This window comes from Falco punctatus, assembly GCF_963210335.1.
Source record: "Falco punctatus genome assembly, chromosome: 3".
NCBI classification, from domain to species: Eukaryota; Metazoa; Chordata; class Aves; order Falconiformes; family Falconidae; genus Falco; species Falco punctatus.
Genome location: NC_137582.1, coordinates 119,183,139 through 119,198,224, shown reverse-complemented (window position 1 = coordinate 119,198,224; position 15,086 = coordinate 119,183,139). Strand labels below are relative to the sequence as shown.

At 53.1% G+C, this 15,086-nt stretch overlaps 3 protein-coding genes across 3 annotated transcripts; 1 reads left to right on the top strand and 2 right to left on the bottom strand.

Annotated features, from left to right (window-relative positions):
* Window positions 1-300: 300 nt before the first annotated feature.
* On the bottom strand, window positions 301-877 carry LOC308061679 (uncharacterized protein C1orf122 homolog). Its single transcript, XM_080382008.1, has 2 exons — window positions 803-877; window positions 301-727 (listed from the first exon to the last, which is right to left on the bottom strand). The coding sequence occupies exons 1-2, from the start codon at window positions 851-853 to the stop codon at window positions 488-490; spliced, it is 291 nt and encodes a 96-aa protein (XP_080238134.1). The 5' UTR covers window positions 854-877; the 3' UTR covers window positions 301-487.
* Window positions 878-886: 9 nt separating this feature from the next.
* YRDC (yrdC N6-threonylcarbamoyltransferase domain containing) lies at window positions 887-4,625 on the top strand. Its single transcript, XM_080381999.1, has 6 exons — window positions 887-1,061; window positions 1,261-1,456; window positions 1,877-1,991; window positions 2,329-2,448; window positions 3,168-3,310; window positions 3,652-4,625. The coding sequence occupies exons 1-6, from the start codon at window positions 914-916 to the stop codon at window positions 3,713-3,715; spliced, it is 786 nt and encodes a 261-aa protein (XP_080238125.1). The 5' UTR covers window positions 887-913; the 3' UTR covers window positions 3,716-4,625.
* Window positions 4,626-5,553: 928 nt separating this feature from the next.
* On the bottom strand, window positions 5,554-14,358 carry MANEAL (mannosidase endo-alpha like; the record flags this gene model as incomplete). Its single annotated transcript, XM_080382009.1, is given in 7 exon segments — window positions 5,554-5,570; window positions 5,573-5,723; window positions 5,725-5,749; window positions 5,751-5,792; window positions 5,794-6,030; window positions 6,032-6,178; window positions 6,631-14,358. Coding segments are annotated over 7 exon segments (729 nt in total). The 5' UTR covers window positions 6,741-14,358.
* Window positions 14,359-15,086: the final 728 nt, after the last annotated feature.

Genomic DNA, 15,086 nt, shown 5'->3' with positions numbered 1-15,086 from the left:
TGATGCAAAGCATTTCCATGTGGCAAACCCCCCCCCATGCCAGCAGCTGGAGGGCATCTCCCACCCCCCAGCTGTAGCTTGTTCCTGCCCCACGGATTATGTGTCTGTGAGTTTGGAATCATAGTTCTCATCAGGGACTGAGCTGCTACTCACAAAGTAAGGCACAGCTTTCATGCTTCTCCAGCCCTTCTAACATCAAGTCGGTCACCAACTAATCCTGTTGCTTTAAACAGGGAAGGGAAGAGTCAGTGTGTGAGATGGAAGGCTGCCCCTCCTCCAGCAATCGGCGGGCAGACGGGGTGAGAGACACTCAGACCAACCTGCTTTATTTTAAAGTGTAAATTTAGTAAGATCATGCATCAGTGCAACAAGAGAAGGCACAGCCCGGGGCCACGGCCGAGGGCTTGGGCCCTGGTGGTTCGTCCCCGGCACACACGCGTGAGGCCGCCTCGGAGCCCGCGGCCCAGCACCACCCCGGTCCCCCGGCTCAGCGCTGGGCCCCGCCGCCGGGCTCTGGGCTGCCCTGGGCCGCGCCCGGCCCCCGCCCAGCCGGGGAACAGCGCGGAGCGGGGGCCGGGGCCGCCTCCCCGGGGCTGGGGCAGGGCCGCAGGGCGGCCTGCAGGGCGGCCATCTCCGCCAGCAGCTCCTCGCAGGCGGCGATGCGAGCCCGCAGGTGCCGCTGCCGGGCCTCCAGCAGGCTCCGCAGGCGCCGCCGGCCGTCCTGCACCTGCGGCGGAGACAGCGGTCACGGGCGGCGCCGCGGGCGGCCCCGCGCCCCCCTCCGCCCCCCCCCGGCACCCACCGCGGGCCCGCGGGGCTCCCCCGCCGCCTCCGGCCCGGCCCGCGTCGCCATGGGAACGGCGCGAGCCGCCCCGGATGTGCGTCACCGCGGCGGCCCGGAAGTGGCTCTCGCATGCTGAGCGCGCGGTGCGCGGTGCTGGCGGCGCTGGCTCGGGCCGGGGAGGGAGCGCCGGGCCTGGGGCCGGGGGTGGGCTGCGCCCGCCTGCTGCTGCCGCTGCCCCTGCCCCAGCCCGGCAGCGCGGCCCGGCCGGACACGCGAGGTACGGGCGGGGTAACCGGGGCGGGGAGGGGGAAGGCTGGAGCTGGCGGGGAGGGGAGCTGGGGCCGGGCCTGGCGGCGGTGTGGGCCCGGGCCGTGGCCCTGGCCCGGCGTGAGGCCCGGGGCTGGGGTGGGGGACGGAGGCCTTGGGCCGGTAGCGGGTGTGCTGGGCCGCCGCGCTGACCCGCCGGTATCGCGCAGGCTGGAGGGAGGCGGTGGCGGCCGCCGTCGGTGCCCTACAGGCGGGCGGGTTGGTGGCGGTACCGACGGACACGGTGTACGGCGTGGCGTGTCTGGCCCAGGACTCTGGTGCCGTGCGGAGCATCTACAGTCTGAAGGGGCGGAACGGGAGGAAGCCGCTGGCCATCTGCCTCGGGGACGTGGACGGCCTGTACAGGTGGGTGCGAGTGGTGCTGAGCCACGGCCCGTGGGTCTCTGCTGGGCTCCGGAGCCCTTGTACAATACCCGCAGCCCTGCGCGGGGCAGGAGTGGCTGTGGGGTGTGAGGCTGCAGTGGAGCTGCTTCACCGCGCCCAGCACAGCAGTCCTGGTCAGTCACAGAATCACAGCATGGTCAGGGTGGGAAAGGATCTCTTGAGATCATCTAGTTCAACCCCCAGCAGGTTCACCTTGAGCAGGTTGCACAGAGTCATGTCCAAGCTGGTTTTGAATGTTTCCATAGAAGGAGACTCCACTGCCTTTCTGGGCAACCTGCTCTGGTGCCTGGTCACCCCCATAGTACAGGAGCTCTTCCTCATATTCAAACAGAACGTACCTGTGCATCTGCCTTTAACGTGCTTCCTCTTGCTGCCGTGTAGGTACTGCCACGTGAATGTGCCAGATGAGTTGTTGCGGGACCTGCTTCCAGGACCCGTGACCCTGGTCTTAAAACGCTCGGAAGAATTAAATAAAGACTTGAATCCTTTCACATCGGTAGGTCTTTGCGACAGGGTGAACCCCTGGTTTTGAGGGACAGTTGTGCTACTTTTGTATTTCTGTTGTAGTAGCTTTTATTCTTACGCCTGTGTTCAGCATGCTTAGCAGAATTGGTGCTTCCCGAAGCTGGTCCCTGTGCTGTTGTGTGCCCTGCAAGTTGTTTGAGCACTGCATAACCCAGCGTTGGGGGCTAGCTTACTTGTATTATTGCTGGTTCAGCAAGTGTTGATGTGGTGATTCTCTAGGGTATTAGCTTTAAGTCAAGAGCGTTTTAGGCAATGCAAGATTGAAAATGGTTACTGCGTGTAAACCCATGCTCTCTTCTTCCTCGTAGCTGGTTGGTGTTCGTATTCCAAACCACCCTTTTATTAGGGACTTGGCACGAGCTTGCGCTGGACCACTGGCTCTAACAAGTGCTAACATCAGCTCTCAGGCGAGCACGCTGACGGTTTCGGTAAGGCCCTTTTTGCCCCTAAGTGACATTATTGTAGTTTGTCAGAGCCCCAGGCTTTCACAATTGCCAGCTTTAGCAATAAAACAAGAATTTCTCTGTCACTGTTACTATTTTTTTTAATGATAATCTTTAGATAAAATAGCCTGTGGATATGTAGTGTGGGGTAGCTGGTCTTGCTGTGATCTTCACCTTAAAAAGGAAGGAGAGCAGAGCTAGAAAGTAATATTTAAAGGCTTATAAGCAGCTTTTGATGTAGGTGCTAAATATGAAAGACAAAAATTGCTGTAGGAGGGATGGCTGTGGAATGGGACTGCTGCTGCTGTACAGCTCCTTACGGCCTGGTAACAACCTGTAACTCAAGGACATGTCTTTTTGCAAAGCTTGTTACCCTGGTGATGACATACCTGGGCTCAACGCCCTATTCTTGGCCCCAAATGTCTTGATAGACTTCTGGCTTTTTTTGTGCACTCCTTAATAAACAGTGGTGCAGCTAAAAAGCCTTCAACCAGAGAATTCTTGTGACTTTCCTGCATGCCCGAGATAAATGTGTTATCAGAAATCAAGCCAGGATGTCTTCATGACAGAAAAAAGTGCAGACCTGACAGAGGAAGGGGAGAAACCAACTCCCTTGACACCAGAATGTCCAGTAATGTGTGTTAGAACGAACTATCTTCAGGACTGTTAGCCACATCTCTCTATTTTTTTTTTTCTTTCCCCAGGAATTCCAAGACTTGTGGCCTCAGTTGTCCTTAATCATCGATGGAGGCCCAATAGGAGATATACAGAGCCCAGAGTGTCGTCTGGGGTCAACTGTGGTTGACTTATCTGTGTCGGGGAAGTTCACCATCATTCGTCCTGGCTGGTGAGCACTCTGCTGGATGTAACTAGCTTTTTCTTTAAATGAAATGAAGCTTCCAAGTTGGGGTGGGTTTTGCTTCTTTTCCCACAGCAATTGAACCTTCACGTTAATGTTATTTATTAATAACATTATTAATGTAATGCTTAATTATCAGCATGCTCAGAAATCCTGAGAGCGTGCGCTCAAATTCTGAGCCCAGGAGACCCCTTTCTGGAAGCTTCTATGTGGAGTTTGTGTTCTCCTTGATTCAGAGTGCACTGTTCTGTCTAGCTGATTGCTCTCCCAGAAAATGCAGTTTAATCCTTAAAAACCTTTTTTCTTGATGGTTCTGTTTCACCCCACAGTGCAATGATGCCTACGGTTGAAATCCTGAGGCAGAAGTATGGCTTGATACCAGAATCATCGTAACACTTTGGACTCTGAGGAGGCTCTGCAGAGCTGGTGAAGTTGGGCACCATGTGTCTGCACATTCAGGAAATGGGCTTTTGTGGCCTTGTTTAATAAGGTCGATGGGTTAGGTCAAGGCTAATAAACAAAAGATTAAAAAGAAAAACAACCCAAACAAACCCAGAACAGTAGTTGATGTGTATCTGTTAATTAGTACCACATCTGCTATAGTCTGAGAAACCAGCCTGATATGTATGCTGACCTCTTTGTGCTGCTGTACCATTCCAAAATACTTGTCTGTTTTATTAGCGTAATTAGGCCTTTGAAATACAGTAATTTTAATGTTAGGACGGGATGATGAATATAGTGTCTGATCCACCCTGCCCATAACGCTCATGCCATGTCTTTGTTTATTGTATCTGCACTGAAAGAAAAGCAAAGATGGAAAAGAGGTTTTTTTGAAGCTTTCACAGTGTTGTAGCTATGGTGTTCTCTGGCTGCTGTTCTAACTGTAATCAAAACCTACCACTGAAACTATCAGTGCTTTTGAAATTTAATAGTATTTAAATGGTCCCTATCTAGATGGGAGCTGCTCAGAAAGACCTGGCTTCCTCATAATACAAAGAACGAAAAGAAGCTCTTGGCTTGCTGATCTTCATTTTTTGAATGTGGACTTCCCTCTTGATTTTGTTCTGAAAACAGTGCTAAGCTGAAGTAAATAGGGAATGGATGAAAATTTCCCCTAGTGTTTATTCTTCACTGGAAAGTAAAGTTTATGGAGCTGCTATTAATTTAAAAACTGGTAAGCAACCTGCATGATTTTGTTCTAAATGCTTATTTTTAGACATGTTGTCCCTCGCTTTTGATGCACTTAGGCGCTTAGTGAGATTGTGTATGGAGTTGTCATAAATAGAACCTTGTTTCACATTCAGAGCTGCCACTTCTCATTTTATTGATATAGACAAGTATAAATTTTATTGCTAATTTGGAAGGGTCTGAGCATGGCTAAAATCAAAAAGGGGAAAGCTACTGTGAGCTGAACTCTTTCAAAGCAAATTAATGGTGTTTTCAGTTGCATTTTTATTGCAAATGTGTTTTTTTTCTCCTTGGTTCTAAAGGGGATAAAGCAACTTCAGATCTAAATTTTCAAAACATGGAATGCTAAACAATTGGTTAAGAGCTTTTAGTATAGATCGTTGCATTTCCTTGGTTTCCAGCACATCCAGCAGTAGTAGTAAACAGTCTGTAGCATTCCAGCTCTAATTTTCTTTAGTTATTTGGAAACAGTGGACCACAGTGACAACACCTGGCGTAGAACTCCTTGGTATAGAAGCGGTTGGGTAAAGTAAGAGGGTATGTAACGGCATGGTTTAATTTTCACCTGCAGTGGGCAACTTGAAAGAATATTTTTCTTTACAATAAGCTGATGGAGAAATGTTTTGACGTAGTTGCTAGTGGAGTGAGGGATGTGTGAATGCTGCAGGCAGCTGGCCAAGGGTGCACAGTGAAATACATGCTGGAACCCAGCTAACCACATCGAACGTCACAGAGCCATGGTAAGAAAAACCAGGTCTTTGGCCCCTAAGCCAGCAGCGCTTGTGAATTCCAGAGGAGCTCTCAAAGGGTCATCTGCGCTAAATCTGCAGAAAATTAGATCTGACTGCTGCTTGCAGATTTCCTGCTCCCTTTAACTTCCTTCTGTGAGCCCGTCACTGGGGTTACGCAGACTTTGGGATGTTCACAGACGGCTGCTCGTGTTCAGCAGCCTGGTTAGGCTGAAGGGTCTGTGGCTGCATCTCTTCAAGCACTGCTTTGTGTTGCAGCTTTGTCAGTGGGTTAGAGTAAGGCAAGTACTGAAGTCACATCAGCCACTGCTTTTTTCTTTGCTGAAACCTTCTGCCCACCTGTGAGTCAGCTCCAGGTACATGCTGGGCTGATGAGGAAGGCAGTCCAGATAAAGGCACATCGGTGTCTTGTGCACAGCTTTTTCGATCGGTGTGCCTTCGTGCCATTTTTTGGAGGATGTGATGCGAGACAGTCTCTGGCCTGACTGTGTGCAGCCTGCAGAGCCGTGTCATAGTACTTCCCGTTGACTCTGAGTGTTGTGGCTGCTCCAGGGGCGAATGCTGGAGTTGATGTAGCCTGGGCCAGCGGTGGGGATGAACATCAGGTTGTTGGAGTCGCAGAAGGTTTTGACTGCTTTCCAGTTCTGGTGTGTTGAGCCGAAAGAGAAACCTTTGGATGCAAAGTACGTGTATGTGGTGGTGTACCCTGCAGAGAGGATGTTGTGCTTGTGTCCCTCCTCCACCAGCAGTGCTATGGACATGGTGTCGTAGGCTGTTGCAGAGAGAGTGGCAGCCTGATGGTGTGAGAAGGTTGGCCCATGATTCAGCTGGTGTCAAGTAGGAATCATAGATGCAAAACAGCATGACACTCTTGCCGATGCTGGTCTGGTACTTAGAAGAAGCTGCGTGAGATCCGTATCTAGAGGACAGCACAAAGTTTTTTCAGAGGTGGGGGTGACAAGCCCTCAGCAGGCATCTCCACTGTCAGACCAGCGTGATGTGAGACTGGGTTTGCCACAGGGGCCTCCTTTCCCAGAACCTTTGTCTCCATCTTTGTGGGAGTACCTGTGCCTGCTCCTTTCCTTTTTTTGAAAGAAAGGGCAGAGGTGCCAGCCTCCGGGTGATAAGCTTAGAAAGCTGAGCAGAAGAAAGCAGTTTGGTGTTCTGAAGGCGAGGTATGGAAGAGCTGGAAAAAGCAGGATTTGATTAGAACCCCTGCCCAGTGCTGCCCATTGGCTCGCTCTAGGCAGCTCCCGCCCCTGCACGCTGTTTTTTGGATGCTGTTCTGATGCATTTAACTCAAAGCTCTGCACGCTGTTTGTGCTTGAAGCAATGTTACACAGCTGGACTTGGTCTACATGAAAAACTTACTTATCCAGAATGTATTTGATGTTCTCATGCACACTGTGGTCATCGTGCCCTTTGTATGGCCGGGCATCAAAGGCAACCTTCAAAACAGACCACAGAGATGGTATTTCCATCACACTGGTGCTGCCTTCTCTGACCCTGACCTCCTAGAAGACTTTGGATCTGCTGTAGGGGACCTTCTGGTGGCCACTGGGGGCAGACTGGGAGGACCCCTTCGTGACAGGTGAATATAGCAGGCTGCTTGGTGGAGTCGGGGTTTGCACTGTTTTTCCCTAATGCTAGTAAAAAGTAAACTGAAAACCCTGCTAAGAAGAGGGGAAGCCTTGCATTTAGCTGTTGAAAAATTGCTTCTGTTATCTTAAATACGAGTACTTACTTGCTTTTACACAGTGGCTGAAGCACAGGAGCGGAACCTCTGCCCAGGTGCAGCATCGGCTCCGTACCAGAGTTGAGCAGCCTCCAGCAGCAGAGACGAGCCTTCCCTTTACGGTGTGTCGGTGCACGGTGTCCCGTATGGAGGGTGTGAGGCTCCCTGCTGTTGTCCACCAGGCCAGGACCAGCCCCCCTGCAGTGGCACATAATGGAGCAGGTCCCAGTCAAATGTGGTTTGTTCCTAAGCTTTGCCTGTGCATCAGCAGTGTGGGAAATGTTCGTGGTCACACAAATGCTTTAGGAGCTGTGGTGTTTAAGCCATGGTTGTGACCAACGCTACGAGGTGGCAGGGGGGTCCCCGGGTGCTTGGGGGGATATGGGTGTAACCAGCGCTCCGAGGTGGCTGGGGGTGCCCTAGGTGCTTGGGGGGATGTGTGGGATGCTGAGGGGTGCAGCCGCTGTGGCTCCGGTGCTGTGGTGTGGGGTACAGCTGCCCCTGAGCTGGATGAATGGAGCCCGGGTCCGTGGGGGCAGTGGGGGGTGGCTCGGGCAGCTGTGGGGGCAGCTGGAAGTTTGCCTTCCAGAGCCGTGTGGCTTTTGGCTGGGCTGGAGGTGTGCAAGAGCTGACTGTGGGCTGGGTGCCAGGCTGGCAGCTGTGGTGCTGGTAGGACACCAGTGGAAAGGGGCGCTGGGAGGTGTCCCGGTGCTGGAGTTCCTCACGCCAGCCAGTGAGGAGGGTGCCTGGCCAGCCCTGGTGGGAGCCCGTCTGCCGCTGTATTGCCTTGGGTGTATTTTGGCCTCTAAAATGCCTGTACCTATGCCACCTGAGTTTGCCAAAGGGATCTGGCAGACTTCTCCCTGTTGCTTGTACACCAGCACTGCTCTGGGGATGATGCCCGTGTCCTGTCTGAAGCAGCCGCTTCGAGCCCTGCTCCTGGCTGTATTTCAGGCTTCGCCGCGTGTGGCTGCTACAGGCAGCGCAGAGCCAGGCTTGGAAGAGCAGCAAGGAATGTCCCCCTGCTCAGACGAGCTGTTTTTTGTAGAGCAGGGAACCTCATCTTTGCCCTCTGTCTCATTTGGGCGTGGGGCACTAGTGCTGCTGGAGCCTCAGCTCTGCACACGTGGGATTAGCTCTAGGAGTACTTCATCTCTGTAAGAACCGTACAAATGTTGTACCCAAAGGAGCGCAGAGAGGCATCCAGCTCTTACCTCTCCAGTTTCTGAACCTGGTCAGAACACAACACAGGTTTGCCTTCCTAGGGAAGCTGCTGGTCCTCCCGATTGCAGGGAGAGAGCAGACTCCACAATACGAATGTACATCAGTGGCTTGGACAGTATAAGGCAAGCAAAAGCCTCTCCTGCTTCCCTCATTTATTTTTAAAATTTCTTTAAGACCAGTGTGATAATTTTGGAGGCCTGGTTCATGCTTGGGGTGATGCTCCTGCGTTTATTCACCAGCTCACATCTGCCTGGGCTTCTTCAAGGGCTCGGTGAGCTTTGTTTCCCCTTTGCCTTTCACTTGCTGTCATATGCTGGAGGTGAGGGCACTTTTTAATCTAATTTCATGGCTGCCAGTTGTGGGTGCAGTGAGCGTCATGCTGAGCCAGCTGGCTCGGGAAGCCAGCAGTGTTGTGTTCGTAGTCTTTTTCTGAGTCATTTCTTTTGTTCGCTTATGCAAAGGACGCTGCTGTTTGTGACCTCTGGGCTGGCAGACCCTTGCACCTGAGCACACTGGAGCCACCAGGAACCCACTGCAGGGAAGGGGCAATGGGGCTAAATACCCCTGCTTTGTGATGGACAGTTCTAAATTGCTCTATTCAGCTTGTCATCCCACAAGTAGTTGCTAGCGTTTTCTTTCAAATAGCTACTGTCAGGCTGCAGAGGGTGGCTGCTCCAGGGAGGCAGAAGGAGCTTTCTCTTCCTGTATCTGGTGCTAAGGACAAGGACGCTGGACAGAAATCTGCAGACCAATGAATTTGCTGTCACTATTCTCCCTCTGCGAGTTCAATGCCTCTAGAAACTATAATTAATTTGTGAACTGGCAGATGAAGGAGCTGAAGGCAGGGCAGAACCATCTAAATAAAAATTATTTGGAAGCAATGAGCAAGGGGCATGTAGCGCACGCATCGGGATCATCGGGTCCAAGAGCCGCGTCTAAGTGGGTGCGACGGTGGTGTGGCTCCGTCTGGGTCTCCACGCTGCTCCTGTGATACGTATTCCAGCAGTATCACAAGGCTCAGTTTTTACTGGGGTCCCATCCCTGAGCCCACCCACCTCCGTGTCTCCCACCACTAGATAGTGCTAGGCCACCACAGGGAGCCTGGGGCGGGAGCCCTGCGCGTGTTGGGCGAGGATGGCTCCTTGCAGGCGTCGCATGGGCTGGCTGCGGTGCGGGTGGTGGCTGCTCTGCGGAGCTGCCCACCGGAGAGCAGGATGGGTGCTGCTCTCCTGCCGGTGCTGGGCCTGGCGATGCCCAAGCCGGGAGGATTTTTCCCAGTGTCGAAGTACTGTGGAGTGGTTATGTATCTTTATTGCTCATGAGCAGCTGTCTCAGTCACTGCTAATGGACTGTAATACACAGAGCTGACCCCAAAATGATGTCTTCACACAAATGGCCTGTGCATCTCCTGCCGTAAAAGCCCAGAGGCACCAGCTGGGTGAGTTACTGTCACTGGCAAAGCGTGTGTGCGTGAGGGGTCTCTGGGTGCTTCCCCTTCTCTGAGCCTTTGCTCTTACCTCAGCTTTCCAAGTCGGGTATCCTGCAGGGGAGCAGGAGGGATCGCTTCCCTGTTGTCTGCCTGTGCAGGACCCTCTCCTGCCCGCGACTGTCCCTGCGGTGCTGGCGGGGGCTGCTCTGAGCATGGGGTATGACTCTGTGGAGGGGACAGAGTGGGGCATGGGGGGTCGCTCCGTGGGCGCTGGCAGGCAGTGAGCACAGGGGTCTGCTCCCCACAGCCCCTGGTTTGCAGCACAGAGCAGAGCCAGAATCAGCTGCCCCAATGCCCGGCTTCCCCCGTGCCGGCGCTGCGGAGGTGGAGGCAGTTTGGGGGCTCGTTGTGACGTCTCGCCATACTGAGCAGCTTCCCTACTGATTCTGCTCCCTCTGTATTTGCATGGTGAGCTCCCCCCCACCTTGTTCCTCAGCTCATCAGCTATTCATTGATCTTTGCCAGGCTTCTCCAGCACTCATTCATCACTCTCACACCCGCCATCCACTTTCCAAATGTTTCCTATTTTTCCGGTGATGTATTTCCCTGTTCAGACAAGCTAATCTTGTGCCATCAATAATCGGGGTGCAGCTGCGCTCCGGACCTCTGCGCCGGCACAGGCAGGTGGCTCTGCCCCATGGAGCCAGCCAAACCGCAGGGACACCAGGCGAGGGGCGCAGCCGCTGGGGCCACCTGGGAGCCGCTTCCCCACTGTGGGGTCTCTGCGCCTCGCTGGGGGACCTGGAAGCGTGCAGGTGGAGACGATGCCCTCATGGCTGGGAAGGGCTGGTTTCCTATAGTTGGGTGGGGGGCGGTGGTCCTTGAGGAGGTGAGGCAAAGCCCTGAGGCAGAGCAGGCTCCTTGAAAGGCGCTGACTTTGCGGTCTGCCCTGGGCTGCCCGAACCTTGCCCCTCTGCCGCAGCCTGGCGTGGCCTTGGTGGGCAGAAAACTGGGGAAACATATTGGCATCACAGCTGGCGCCTCTGCATCTGGCTCACTGTGTGCTGCTGGCGTTTGGTGTCCTTGCAAGTGACAGCGTTATTTGTGCCACCAGCACCAAGAGGATGAGCCACACCTCACCACACATCAGGCGTGGGCAAGGTGGTTGGTGTCCTGGTTGCCTTGCAGTAAGTACTGGCACTATAAATTACTTCTTTCCTCTGGCTTCTAGGTGTCTGCAGGCCACTGTAGCTGTCAGGGTGACGTACCCAGCACCGGCTGACGTGACCGGCCTTTGTATCAGCATTTGGGCACTGTTGACACCTCTGGAACACACCAGCATGGAGCAAACCCTGGCTTTGTTGCTTATTCAGGTGCTTTTGGTGCTTTCCAAAACAGCGACTGTGCTGCTATGCTCAGTGACTTCGTGCAAAGGCTGGGTGCCAGGACCCATGTGTGCAGTGGGTGGGGGGACGCGGTGTTGGGACCGACAGCCGCAGCGAGTGTCATGGACGCTGCAAGCTGTCTGCTGAAGTGCATTGGGAAAATATACTCATCACCGGCTGGGACATGCTGATCAGACAAAGAGCTTCTGCTGGAGTGCAGAGATGCCTTTTTAGATCTTGTAGGTGGAACTATAAACACTTTCATAAGCCAATTCACAGGAGCAGTACAGATCAGGGTGACTCTTGTGTTTGCAACCCTTGTTGAAATCACATTGGCATGAGCACTCAGAGCAGGAAGGACATGGTTTGCATTTTAATTAGCACTTGCTCTCCAAATAAAAATGCATCTTTAGAACCTCATTAGGAGAGTCAGTTCAAACTCATACAGTGATGATTCAAATGAGTAAGAACAGACCAGGCAGGCTTAGTCTGTGTTGGTAGCAGAGGTGAAGCCGTTGGGTGTCTGACCCTTTCCATTCCTGCTGAAGCCGTTGGGGAAAAATGCTGCCAGGGGGTTGTGTTTGGACGCCCTGGACAAGCAATTCGGTCTGTCTGATGTTGGGCAGTTGCTGGGTAACTCTTGCTTCTCACTGTGATCTTATCTGCTAAGGTTTTTTGAGTGCTTCCCCGTGTCCACAATGTCATTCTTGCTGCTGCAGTTGGTGGCTAAAAGCCTGTGGCTTTTCATACCCTGTTTTATTTTGTACAGCTGTTGCGTGGCAGAGGTGGTCGGGCTGAGAACTTTTGACAGCTGGTAGAGCTGGAGCACCCTTCATTGTGGCCTTTTGGATATTGTTTGCAGTACTGTAGGAAGCAGGACATGAATCAGAGCAGCCCAGGAATAACTCTTGTTATAGGAAGGTGCCTTAGAGAATGTATTTAATTGCTTTAATATGTTTTACATGTTTTTGGCTAACACTATGGTTGGCATTAGATTTATTCCTGGTCCTTCCTCGAGCTCTGCAGGACTGAGTGAACATGTATGGCTTTGCAGTGCACGGCTGCCGGGTGTAGGTATGCCTCGAGTCACGTCTTTGATGGGGCAGGGAGAGAGTCCTCAGCAAAACTGTTGCACGCCTATGCAGGGCAAGGTGCTCTCCCTGGGGAGACTCTCACGAACACCACCCCTGTGTCCTGGGGGCTCTCTGCCACTGAGGTCGTTGAAAGCTAAAGCTAAATCCTGCTGCGGGGGGCGCAGCAGCAACGTGCACGCAGCGCTGGAGCACCTTCCTCCTCGCAGTGGCGCAGGAAGCCCCTGGTGCACCATTCGTTCTGCAAAACGCTGCCTCCCCCAGAGATCCTGCTGGCCGAGGCGTCTGCCGGCCCCAGCTGGGGAGAAGTTTTCCTCCATCACCGCCAACTGAGATCTGCCGTGCTGCTTCTAAGTGCCCTCACTCTACTTTGCAATACAGAGCAAAGAAACCAGGCTTGGGCTAATTAAGCTGGAAACATAACATCGCAATTTGTTGCTGATTAAATCTTTCAAACAATATTTATGTTAATCTCCTCCTGATTTATTTTCTTATAATGCCTTGACTAGGAGATAGTCAAGTGCATGGGGAAATGCTTCCAGATGGAGCGCGGTCCGCCTCACCAGATGCTTGAAGCTCAGAGTGAGAATTTTTCGCTTCCTGTGGGTACAGCCAGGAGAGATGGTCTTGTCCATCTAGGCTGGTTTTGTACATAGAGGGGGATGCTGAGCTGCAGTTCTTGTTTTTGTAACAGGAGAGGGCTGTGAAACAGCGTGTGGGAAGGGGCATCCACGAGACAGGCAGTTCCTGTGCACACCTTGCATCTCCAAGCCAGGGCTTTGCTGTCGCAGGAGGCGGCTGCTGTAAAACGTTCCTTCGAGTTTCTGTTCCGAGATTAGAGGGGCCTATTGCAGAAATCCAGTTTCCTTTCATGCGCTGCGCATGCACATCCATTTATACCGTCCTCCAGCCCTTCTTCCAGCTCCAGAGTTGGCAGGATGCCTGGCAAATTTCCACAGGATGCTGATTTAAGGAATTAGTCTGTAGAAGCGTAGACGATAGGGACAGAAGGGACCTTGGGGCCATCTGGAGAGTTTGCTTCCCCAGACAGCGTTCCCCTCTCCCAAGTCACTCCAGACACATTTGTCACATTTGCGCTCAGCTCCTTTTCCTGGAGGAAATTCCACCTGGCTGCTGCTCATCTTCTCCCTATTTTCCAGTTCCTTAATGAAATGTTTATCGGGACTGGCATTTTTCAGGAGCTTAAAGGTAACGAGGTCTGTGTATGCCCATTTCTTCTCTTTTTTTTCTCCCTTTGTCAAAAAGGCTGTGATTTACCCTTTCTGGTCTTTGACACCTTGGGGGTGGCTGCAGGGTGAGTCCCCGGGGAGGGGGCTCTGGGCAGCGCAGGCTGTTGGGGGGATGTGCCGGGGGACAGGGTGCTGTGGGGTGCCACTGCTGCCAGTGCCCAAGCGCTGGAGCGATAAACAGCCTGTGCTTGCAGGGAGGATAGCTCCAGAGGTCACGGGGTTTTCACTGTGGAATTGTTAAATTAACTATTCATTTAATTATATTTTTATTAAATTAGATCCTTTTTTTTTTTCTTTTTAATTTCACCAGCAAATGATTCTCTGCATAATTAATGCTGGCTGATTCTGCTAATTCCCTTACTGCCGTTGAGGGGACAGAGGTTTCGGTTGCGGTCTGAGCCACGTGCCGGTTTTCAGGAGCTGCTGCAGGGAAGCCGTGCCATGACCTGGGGGCTCCCAGGGGAGCCCTCTTGTCCTGGGGGCCTGGGGGTCTCCACGACACGGAAAGCACTGGATCAGACCCCTCCTTGCACTGAAGCTATTAATTTTTATTCATGAGCCTGCTCTCCCCTGGGTCTGTGATGATGCTCTCCATTAACTCTGCTCACAAGTAGCTGGGAAGTGGGCTAGCTGCAACTCTGTCAAGTGCAATTACTTCATTACTCTGTGACGCAAACTGTCATTAGCCACAGCTTGTTTTGATGAGATTCCTGGGGAAGCGGGAACTCCAGAGCCTGCGGGAGCTGGCTGCCCGAGGTGAGCCATTGCGGTGCGGCCGTGCACCCACTGTGTGCCACCAGGGCTCAGGCGGACTGCGTGGTCAGATGCAACCGTGCTGCCCTGTGTGGGACCAGCCTCTCCCCACCTTGGCCAGGACCCGGGCAGCTCTTGGAGCCCTTCAGGGGAGGCAAACTGGCGAGGAGTGTTTGGGATGCTGTGGTGGCCAGCAGCCCTGCGTGGGGCCATGGGGTGCTGCCAGGACTGCTGGCTGGGGGTGCCATGGGGGCTCTGTGAGAGGAGCACGAGTATGGCACAACTTGACCCTGCTGCTTCTTGGGGACAAACCCCAAAGCACCTCCTGCTTCCCAGGGACGTGCGGGAGCTTGCGGAGCTGTTGTTACTGTGGGCTGAGCTGATGAGCTGTCTCCTGGTAAGAAACAAATTCAGTTAACCTCAAATTAGTCAGGAGAATGGGAGACTCTTCTTTGAAACGATGTCATTCAAACTGTTGCACCTGAAATTATCCCCACTGGAAATGCAGCTGGAGATAGTAATTAATTCACTGCGCTCCTGTATTAATTCTGCAGCCGCTGTGCTCCAGCATGACTTTGACAAGCCACGTCCAGCGGCCGCGCTGGGCAGGGAGCCCTGGGATGCGCAGCCGGGGCCCCGTTGCTTTCTGCGTAGCTGACCATCAAAAGATAATTCTCAGTTTTTTCTCCTTGGTGTATAGTCGTATCCTTTAAATACCCTTCAGACCCTGACAAGCTTCCCGAGGCGTGGAGAGAGCACTTCCCTGCCTCCAGGTGTCTGAAGGCAAAAGGATGGTGAGTCTACAGGGATTTGGGGTTTTAATCATGAAAGATCATCTGCTAAAAACTGCAGTGTGAGCAGGACAATTGGTTTAATTATTCTGAGCGTGTTTGGCAGAAATCCTGTGCCTGTAACAAGATGTCCCTTCCCCTCTCTGCTGCTGGGGTCAGGGGCACAGCG

Coding starts and splice junctions, on each gene's coding strand:
- LOC308061679 (XM_080382008.1), bottom strand. CDS start 853: ATGGCGACGCGGGCCGGGCCGGAGGCGGCGGGGGAGCCCCGCGGGCCC. Junction 728..802: donor GGGAGCCCCGCGGGCCCGCG/GTGGGTGCCGGG, acceptor TCTCCGCCGCAG/GTGCAGGACGGCCGGCGGCG.
- YRDC (XM_080381999.1), top strand. CDS start 914: ATGCTGAGCGCGCGGTGCGCGGTGCTGGCGGCGCTGGCTCGGGCCGGG. Junction 1,457..1,876: donor GACGTGGACGGCCTGTACAG/GTGGGTGCGAGT, acceptor GCTGCCGTGTAG/GTACTGCCACGTGAATGTGC. Junction 1,992..2,328: donor ACTTGAATCCTTTCACATCG/GTAGGTCTTTGC, acceptor TCTTCCTCGTAG/CTGGTTGGTGTTCGTATTCC.